The 11,502-nt window shown below is 29.0% G+C and overlaps 1 protein-coding gene across 1 annotated transcript; it reads left to right on the forward strand.

Moving 5' to 3' along the window:
- The first annotated feature begins 2,204 nt into the window (after nt 1–2,204).
- LOC128951223 (ubiquitin-conjugating enzyme E2 Z-like) lies at nt 2,205–5,966 on the forward strand. Its single transcript, XM_054296475.1, has 4 exons — nt 2,205–2,475; nt 2,565–2,859; nt 2,950–3,080; nt 4,863–5,966. Exons 2-4 carry the CDS (start codon nt 2,594–2,596, stop codon nt 5,960–5,962), a joined length of 1,497 nt encoding a protein of 498 aa, XP_054152450.1. The 5' UTR covers nt 2,205–2,475; nt 2,565–2,593; the 3' UTR covers nt 5,963–5,966.
- Nucleotides 5,967–11,502: the final 5,536 nt, after the last annotated feature.

Here is an 11,502-nt window from a genome sequence, read left to right on the forward strand (position 1 = left end):
AAAAGGTATTAATATTTAGATGTTAAATGTTATGTAACTATAAATGAAATGAAAAAAAAAATTGTATTTTAAATACTATTTTTAGCAAACAATAAGATAAGAAAAATTAAAATAAAATTTCTTGACATAAGTTGTTATACAACAACAACTACACAACGAGAGAGAGAGAGAGAGAGAGAGAGAGAGAGAGAGAGAGAGAGGATCTACCGGTCCTTATCTGTCCTTTAATTTATTATCTGATTTAGTGGGAAACTATTTGAGGTGTTAGATGGGTAGGTATGACGGGGGGGGGGGGACAACCACTGATGTTGAGGTCAGTTAGGTTTATGTGTTATTTTTTGTTGGTGTATAGCATACCAAACGCAAGGTAGGTCTCAATATTATTTACAACAAATAGTAAAAACTTTAGTTAAACAAAATAGTTTGTCATTGAAAATAAGTTTATATATCAATATATATTAGATATTAAAAATTACAACTAAATAAAAAAATCGTATAATTTCTAGTTTTAATAAAATTAAATAGTTATACATATTTTTTTATAAAAAAAACTTTGCATTAATTTTAATTTTCTAATTAATTAAACTAAATATTTTTTTTTGTATCCCTGAGCTTATCTAAAATTATTATTATTTTTTAGTAACTTGTTTTTCTATTTAAAGTGTTAGTAATGTATTTAAATAATACTGTAATAAAGAAAAACTACTAATAATTTATGCATCAATAAATACAATGTCTATAACTTATCTATTATTTTGAATTTATATATATATAATCTAATATTTATTTTTAAAATACTATATATAATATATTTTAAAATTTTTAGATTTTTAAATAAATAAATTTAATATTTCAAATATATTAAGCAGAATATATATATATATATATATATATATATATATATATATTTAAAAATAACTATTTTTTAGACTAAAATTTTTTTAATACATAAGTTAAACAATTGTAATAACTAATTTATGTTTAATAATTTTACACTATTTTACACAATATTATATGATTATTATATTTAGTTACAGTTTTAGAAAATTAATTACTATATTATATTATTTAACTAAAAAAATTAACTAATAATAATTTATTAATAATAAATTATTATAAATAAATAATCAATTTATTTTAATTGTTTGAAATTGTTTGTTTTTTTTGAAAAAAATTAATTATTATATTATATTATTAAACTATTAAATTAACTAATAATAATTTATTTATAAATTATAAATAAATAATTTACATTAATTTTAATTTAATATATATATATTTATACATTGTCAATTTATATTTATCTAGTATCTAATTATTATAATAAATATAATTACAAATTATAATTGATTGTATTTTTTAAACTTTTAATTTTTTTAGTTTTTAAAAATTAATTATAAACATAAAACTATATATATACAAAAAAAATTAAAAACTTTATTTTCTATACATATTGTTGAGGACATTATTTATGGTTTTATATATATACTGTAATAAATTACATCACAATGTAGTGTAGAGTTGATGACATCATTGAATAAAAAAAAATAAACGTAATTTTTGAATTAAAAATCCTATTTAACTAGTGATGTGATTACAAAAAAAATAAAAAAAATTGTTAGTAAAATAATTTAATGCATTTTATTTTTTTACTAAATTTTTTAAACAAAAATTTTATTATTTAATAACCTATGTAAAATATCTATTTAATTTTTAAAAAAAAATAAAATAAAGTGTATCTTCTATTTTTTATAGCAAAAAAAAATATTTAATATCTATTAAAACAATAAATATTTCATTGTAAAACTCATAATAAATATATAGAATTTATTGTATAAAAAAATAAATGATAAATTTAGCTAAAAAAATATTAATTATTTTTATTGGTTATATATATATATAATTTTAATTAATATTAATTTTTTTTATTATGAAATTAAATATTTAGGATCATTTTTTTATTTTTAAAAAAAAATTATTTATAATTAATTTATAATATTGAAAAACAAAAATTAATAATATAATTTATAATAATAATTATAAAATAAATAAAAAGTTAAAAACATATTATTGACGTATTTTTTACGACACTAGTTATATGTCTAGTACTGTACAGGTATTACAGTAACTAAAATACTATCCAAACATTTAGTGTTGTATTAAAAAAAAATATATTATTATAATTAATAATAATATTTATTATTAACACATAAAACAAACCATTTGTTTGTTATTATTAGTCAATCAATCAATCAAATTGACCGCACGTTTTGTGTCCACACAATTAAAAACACCGTTTTTTTCTGGTGGACACAAACAAACAGTGAGAATCGGGTCCTCTGACTGACCACACAATTGCCGAGATTGTTGACCAAACCATATCATCCATCAGCAGCTGATCCATCACTACTACCAACCAATCAATCAATCAATTCAATTGTGTGGCCACTTATAGACTTCATATATATATCGCGGGTAAGTCAGTGGTCGGGTGACCGCCGCCGCTAACAACACAACCAATTGATCCCATAATTATTGATATGATATTTTGTTGGACACTATAGTGACTATACCTGCAGGAGATATCATATATATGAATTCAATGGCATCGTCGGGAGGCCACTATTCACGGCCACTGCCGCCGCCTCCGCCGCAACCGCCGTCGTCATCGTCGCCTATGATGGCCACCAATGCTACGCACGTGATGCGAATAATGCGCGATTTGCGCGAGTTTTACAAAGAGAACAGTCAGGACATGTACGCCGTGGCCGAAGACGACGACATTACAAGAGTTCATGCATTGATTTTGGGACCAAACGGTACGCCATATGAAAAGGGATTTTTCTACTTTACGCTTATGTATGTATTGATTGATTTATTTATTTATATAATATATGTCTTTGAATGTCATCTTTTAATGTCTACTTTTGATGTCCGACTATGATATAGCTATCCGACTAACTATCCGATTAAGCCGCCAATTGTTAAGCTGATGACCACTGGCGAGGGTAAAGTCCGATTCAATCCCAATTTGTATGCTTGCGGTAAAGTTTGCCTAAGCATTCTGGGCACCTGGTCGGGTAGGTTATACACATACACATATCTACACACACACACACACACACACACACTCATACACACACTCATACACACACACATACATACACACATACATACACACACATACATACACACACATACATACATACATACACATACATACATACATACACACATATACATACATACACACATATACATACATACACACATATACATACATACACACACACATAGACATACACACACACATACACATACAAACACACACACACACATACAAACACACACACACACATCCACACACATACACATACACACACATACACACACATACACACACAKACACACACACACACACACACATACAAACACACACACACACACATACAAACACACACACACACACATACACAACACACACACACACACATCCACACACATCCACACACACACACACACACACACACACACACACACACACACACACACACACACACACACACACACACACACACACACACACACACACAAACAAACACATCCATACACACACACACACTGCAAACACACACATTAACTTTGAACTTTAATAACACTTAAATAAACAAATTTGATATCAAATGAAAGAACACTTTTCAAAGTTTATAAGTCAATAAATAAAACATTAATTATCACACACACAAAAAGCATAAGAAGTAAGAAATGGTAAAAAAAGTTATGTACAAAAAGTATTTTCGTGAAATCAAAACTTTAAATATTATTAACAAAATAAACTATTAATTTAGTAAAAACACACACACACACATCTTCTTGGAACACTTTGGATCAGCTTTTCTGTGACTTCTTCAGGTATATTTTTCCACACACACACACACACACACACACACAATTTTGATGTGTGCTTTGGGTCGTTGTCCGCTTGAAATAAAAAATCACACTTATTTGTAGATCTCTGGCACACAAACAAAATATCACACACACACATACCATAACTGATTTCGACACACACACACACACGTTTAGTACTAATAATCTCAATTTTGACTCACACACACACACTTTCGTGCACACGCTTATTTGACGTCTAATCGTTTTCTCTGATTTGTTAGGCTTATCATTGGACGTCTTCGCGCAATACCACTGTAATAACCCATTTCTTGAATCCGGTGTCTAATACACACAAAACACATCTCATCGGTGGTCAACTTCTTATTTTTTGCCACAATTCGACTCAATATCCTGTCCTGTTTAGCACTGGTACACACACATTTCTAACTGTCCCACACATCGGACAGTATTATCAGTTGTTGTAAACACACGTATGACACTCTCATATCATACATTTGTTGGCGAATTGCATCTGAAAATTCTTGTATTTTAACCATTTTTATGATAATCACTGCATTTACACGTGTATTCAAATTAATAACAATGCATTGGAATCAACAACAATGTGTCTGAAATCACGCGCGTTTTAAAAACACGAAAATAATTTTTGTACCTAAATTATTAACACCTATAACTTTACCTTGATATATTTTGTTACCATTGTTTTGACCATCTAGTATATCAATTTAATTGTGATTTATTACTCTATTATTTGATATCAAATTTGTTTATTTAAGTTAAAAAATAAAAAAGTTATTAAAGTTTAAAGTTAATGATATCAATATTTTTACGATACGAAATTAGATTATGTTTTTAGTGTATATATATACATACATCCACATAAACTCAGACACACACCATAATTGATGATATATCTATTAATATATATATTTATATATAAAAAACAATAGGTCCGGCCTGGACAGCGGCTCAGACATTGTTTACGACATTGTTGTCCATACAGTCTCTGATGAACGAAAAGCCCTATCATAACGAACCCGGTTATGAAGAGTTTAAAGGTCTGAAAAGTGTACGCTATAGACGACGATCGGATGTCGACACTAATGTCAAAAACTATAACGATATGATCTGTTACGAGACATTGAGGATAGCCATCATCGGTATGATGAATACAGTGTCGGGTGATTCAAGAAATATGCCCCAATCACTACAGGACATTATGATCTCATTGTTCAAATTGAACTACGATTACTATGAACGTACCATCCGATCGAGATTACAGTCGATGAACGGACAGCCGATTGTCGATCCGTTTCATAGTCCCAGTCGACCGAAAACTTTCCAATACTCGGAACTATTGGATCAGTTGTTGAAATTAAAACATCAGCAAAACATTGGCACCGCAGCCGCAGCCGTAGATCTGTCTCTAAATATTATTACTGGCCAGTCGTCGTCATCATCATCATCATCATCAACATCAATGTCCAGCAGCAGCACTGGTAGCTCGTCATCAGCGGCAGTGGCCACCAATGCAGCCGACATACGAACGGATCCGCTATCGAAATCATACTACGAAATGGTTAACAAAAAAGTCGCGGAAGTACTAACCGAACCGCGACCCGAACCCGATCCGCAGGACACTTGGGACGAACTCATCGATCAGCTTAACGACGATCTGAACGACGAAGATAACGAATTCGATGGCCTGGAGTACGAATCAGATGACGACAATGACAACGATATAGACGATGACGACAATCACTCGTCGATATCCGATTCGTCCACTGCTGACAACCATCAGAGGGCCAAAGCTATCAAATTGGATACTGAAGTACCCAATGATAATCATAATCTACAGGACCTACTGATGCCATTACTAAGGAATCCTAATCATGATCTACAAGAGGTACCCAATGATGCCGGTGCTGCTGCTGCTGCTAGTGTTGGTGTAGGCGCTAGTAGTGGTGATGGTTGTAGTAGTGATGGTAGTACTACAGGTGCTGSTCATCATTATCAACATCACCACACGCACAATGAATCGTCCAATTAGTTCGGTGTCTAATAATGTTTGATTTGAATCAATTGAATCAATTGATTGATTGATCCATTGATTGATCCATTGATAAGATAATATTGGGCCCAAACAACTACAACAACAAAAAATTATTGATTTATTTATTTATTCACAAATTATTTAAATATATAAAACAAACAAAAAAAAGTGATTTAAATAACAAAAAAAAAAAAAGTTTTAAATAGTTTTTTATAATAATAAATATCAAATGAGAAAACTTTGATRATTGCATAAAATTGTAATTTAATTATTATTATTATTATTACTGTATTATCATAATAATAATAATAATAATACATTAAAATATATATTATTATTATTATTTTTATTATTATTATTATTAATGTATTAAAAAAATAAGCAAATTTATAAATTGATACTGCTAATACAAAAAATTGTTTTGTTAAATTATGATGAAATATAAATAAATAAAAATAAATACAAATTTTTGTTTTTATATTTATTTGTAATTTAAATAATTTAATTATATATATATATATATAATCGTTAGTAATTTAAATCTAACTKGATTATAATATAACATTATAATTATGTCTAATAATTTATAAAATTATTAATTAATTACAGTTTTTATTTTTTTAATTATTAATAATAATAATATTTATAAAAATATTAAAATAATAATTGTACAATTAGTACCAAAAAAATTTATAGAAAAATAARTAAATTTATTTTATTAAAATAACCYCAAACGATTTTTTAATATTATAATTATTTACTAAATTAAATAAAAAACATTATATACATTTAAATTTTTCAAAAAAAAAACATAAAACTAATAAATATTAATTAAATATGAATCTAAATTAAATTATAGTTATCTTTATATTTATGTTATAACAAATTGATTATTATTTATTTACAGWCTATATATATATATTTATTTATTTTAATTTAATAAAATATTATTTAAATATTTTATGATTATTTAATTGTTGTTGTTGTTGATTAAATTTATATATAATACAATACAATAATTATTATTGTTAGTTTATGTTATTTAAATTTCATTGATTGTTTTATATATATATATAAAATAATTTTTAAAAACGTGTTTAATAGTTATTGATAAAATAATTGAAAATCAACTTMAAKWATATTAATCTATTAATTTTATTTTTGTTGAAAAACTAAACTGAAACATATTAGTTGTATTATAAATTAAATTATATATTTTAATAATTAATAACAATTATGAGATTTTTTTTAAATAAAACAATTATATAAAATATTATTATTTAAATTGTTAATCACTTAGAAATATAATTTATTGATTTTAATTGTTATTGTTATTGATTATAATATATATATATATATATATATATAATATTAATTTCAATATAAATATTTATAATTGTTTTATTTAAAAAAAAATATCTTATAATTGTTATTAATAATTAAAATATATAATGAGTTATTTGTTTTAAACATTTAAAAAAATAGAAAACATGATATTTATGTTTTAAATAATTAAAAATAATTATTATTAATTATAATCATTAGTTACATTTATAGATTATATTTATAATAATAATATGTGAAATGTTAAAAACATTTCAATCATTTAATCGTTTAATTATTTATTCAATTTATTATAATATTGACTTTCGATTATAAGTTTAAAACTATTTTGTACTTTAATATTCAATATTGAAATTATATGTTAATCATTTTTGTTATATTTTTGTATTGTTTTAGTGTTTAGTTTTTGTATTACTTTATGTTCAGTCTAGTGTTGTACTCGAGAGAGGAAAGTCGTATCTATAGTCGGCCTTCAAAAACAACACATGTTTTGGGTGTAATTTTAAGTCCCACTCTTAGGGCATTTAATTATTATATGTTTTGTCTTAATTGATTTAATAATTTAATTAACTGTTTAGTTAATCAATAATAATATAAATTAAAGATCTCATTTATAATTCAATTATAAGTTTAATTAATAAATATTAATAAAGTTTTGTATTTAAAGTTATATAAGTTATACATATTTTGTTGGTATACTCAGTATATGTCTATAAGCCGAGTATTGGCTTAGAGTTTATGTTATATAGTGTTATTGATATTCTGACGATAATTGTGGTTCGATTCTGTTCGACGTTAGTTAAAGTTATTGCCGTTCGAACAGTGGCTTCCGGTTCCGTTCGGATTGATGTGAATACGAACACGTATTTATTAGTTTGTACTGTTTACCCCCCGTGTGTTTATAACCCCCGTTGTATTGTTTCTCACCCCCGTGTTAATCGTGTCCAGTATATAAATTGTGAGCTACACCTAGCCTTAGTAACGGAGCGCTTACCCATTGGTCTATTGGTTGATCTACGGGTGAAGTCAAGTCCATTCTCCGTTACATAACTGGTGGAGGTTGCGTTTCGACCCCCCTGTGTTGAACCCCACTGCAGTTACATAACTGGTGGAGGTTGCGTTTCGACCCCCCTGTGTTTAGCCCCACTGCAGTTACATAACTGGTGGAGATTGCGTTTCGGTTCCCCTGTGTTAAGCCCCACAGCAGTTACATAACTGGTGGAGGTTGCGTTTCGACCCCCTGCTAAGTTCCCACTGCTGTTACAAAGTGGTAGAAAAGTTCAAACAATATTTTTATCATTAAAACAAGTCATTGATTAAGTTCAATGAGTAGAGACAATGAAAGTATTAAAAGATTATTCACAGACCGAGAATTAAGATACAAAAACCGTAATACTATTAAAGCTACAGTTTCTACACCTGATCTAAACAAACACATAGACAAGGATCAGATAACTTTTACACCAATCAAAGAGATCAAAGATCAGCTATCTCTCAATATGGACGAAAAAATAAAGGAATTGACCGAAAAACTAGCTAAACAACAGTTAGAGTTAACTGAAGCTTTAAAAGACAGAGAATCAGCAATTCGTGATTTGAAGGATTTAGAGGAAAACACAGATAAACTAAAGACCTCTTTTGATCAACAAAATAAGTTATTAGTACAGCAAAAGACATCACTTCAACAACAGCTACTTCAAGAGAGAAGTGATAAACTAAAAGAGATTGAAGACTTGAAACTTAAGCTACGATTAAATCCTAATAAGGATTCAGTCAGATCTCAGACACCTAGTGTGGTGACGATTGATGACGATCTGGTAGTTGATCCACATGTTAAAGCATTGAAGGATATAATGATGACAATTTGCGATGAAGTTACATCAATGAAGGCCAAAATGTCAAACCTTGAATCCGGTAGTGCTAATCGTCATACAGTTGGTGACAGACATATAGAACAGACAAACAATTACTCATCAGATCTGTTGTCGAATTCTAGATCGGATTCAAACATATTTGCAGAAGTAATCGACAGAAATACAAATGTCTTCGAGTCGTTGAAGAAAACTAAATTAGATATGAAGAATATTACGAAGTTTTCTGGAGAAGAAGTGGTAGCACAACAATGGTTGGCACATTATAACACTATTACAGATAGTCGTGGTTTAGATGAAGCGTCTAAACTCAGAGGTGTTGCCGAATGTTTTAAAGGATCAGCTTTTGACTGGTTTCACGCCAATATTTATGGCAATGTATGGATCAACTCTTGGGATAGTTTTGAAAGAGCGTTCCGAAAGAGATACGATTTAGGAGAAGCTAACGATATCACAGCGTTGACAGACGCTTATCGACGACCAGATGAAAGACCATCAAGTTTTGCGCAAAGAGTCCAAAGTTTGGGCAAAATTGTTGGAAACGTTTCTCAAGGGTCGATGGTAGGCATTATCAAGAAAAATATGAATGACATTAGCTTTGTTTTAGCTATAGAAAACATGAATACCATCGAGGAGTGCATCAGTGCATTACAAAGACGTGAAAAGACAATCAATTGGCGACCGAATACGTCGCAAAATTACAGCCAATTCAAGCCAAAAGGTGACAATAGAAATCAATTTCCATCAGTAGGTCACATGAAGTTCGCTAAGCAAGACATTAAGTGTTACAATTGTAATGGTAATCATTTTAAGACAAATTGTCCTCTTCTAAAGAGTCAGAAGGATTTGTGGAACAGGTGTTACAATTGTGAAACTATTGGACATTTCGCAAAAGATTGTAATCAACAGATCAACAGACAAGTTATTGCTAACAATCGACAAAACTACACGTCTTTAAGTGACAAAGAGATTATTCCTGAGTTACCTCAACAGTATCAACAATATGGATATATTAATCAATTGCAACCACAACAAGTGCAACAGTATCCTCAATCGTTTACTCCATTAAATTATCTAAACATGAATACATCTCAAGTACCTAATTATCCGATGGTTGCATACAATCAGTCAACATCGCAACCAATCATCTCGTTTCCTGAGTCAGGACAACAACAGCAACAACCGAAATTACCGACAGATAAGATGTGACGAACAGATCATCGGCAGTGAACCACCGTCGATGAAAAAAATGAAAATTATTTTTTTTGTGTCGTTGTTTTCTATTTGTTTATAATTAGTTTAATTGTTAAAATTTTTTGCAATTAAGTATTTTTATATTTAGTATTGGGATATTTATAAGTGAATCCATTAGTGCAATGTATTGGTATTTTTACAGCCAATATAGTTATTGCTAATGTGATGTTTTTGAGTAAATTTTTAACGTTATTTTGAGATACAGTTCGCGACAAGAGGTCGTGGGCGACCTCCCTGTGGTGGAGGGGAAGTGAACTGTGGTTTTCGTGTAATGGGGAAATGGATTCACGGCAGTTGATCCAACATTACCGAAGATTTTATTTGCAGTTTTTTTTGTTATAGTTATATGAAAGGTTATATAATTATATTAGTTATAAATTTATATACCGTTTAGCACTGGTATGTCAAATGTATGACTCAGTGGTCAGTTGACTGTTACCCTAATATGGGTGTAAGTTATTATTATTATGTGTTGTCCTCAAATATGTGTTTTATTTGAGTTACATATAAGAGTTATTTTAGTTTTATTAACATTTTGTTTGTGTCGAGTGGTCAGCAAATTTTTACCCGAAGTGTTTGATAGAATGGCCGAAAACAATGTTAATCAGGAGTGGAACCAGCGGTTAGTCGATCAGATTTGGGATCAACTAAGTGGTCGTTTTGGTCGCACCCTTCAGGAAGAGTTTTCCCGTCAACTCGAGGATCAAGAGTTGGGACTTCCGTTCTTGTGGACCGAACCACCCGCTGATGTTTTTGTCGTGTTTTTTCGGGATCAGACCCGCATTCAGGGTGTCGCCAGAGGCCGCGGTATTCACCCGAGAAGTCAATGATCGCCGGTTTTGTCGGGGGCGACAAAAGTCAAGTATAGGGGAATGAAATGTTAAAAACATTTCAATCATTTAATCGTTTAATTATTTATTCAATTTATTATAATATTGACTTTCGATTATAAGTTTAAAACTATTTTGTACTTTAATATTCAATATTGAAATTATATGTTAATCATTTTTGTTATATTTTTGTATTGTTTTAGTGTTTAGTTTTTGTATTACTTTATGTTCAGTCTAG

The sequence above is a fragment of the Oppia nitens genome, unplaced genomic scaffold (genome assembly GCF_028296485.1).
Source record: "Oppia nitens isolate AA-2021 unplaced genomic scaffold, nextdenovo-longstitch-racon4-pilon3 scaffold11_pilon_pilon_pilon, whole genome shotgun sequence".
Classification (NCBI taxonomy): Eukaryota; Metazoa; Arthropoda; class Arachnida; order Sarcoptiformes; family Oppiidae; genus Oppia; species Oppia nitens.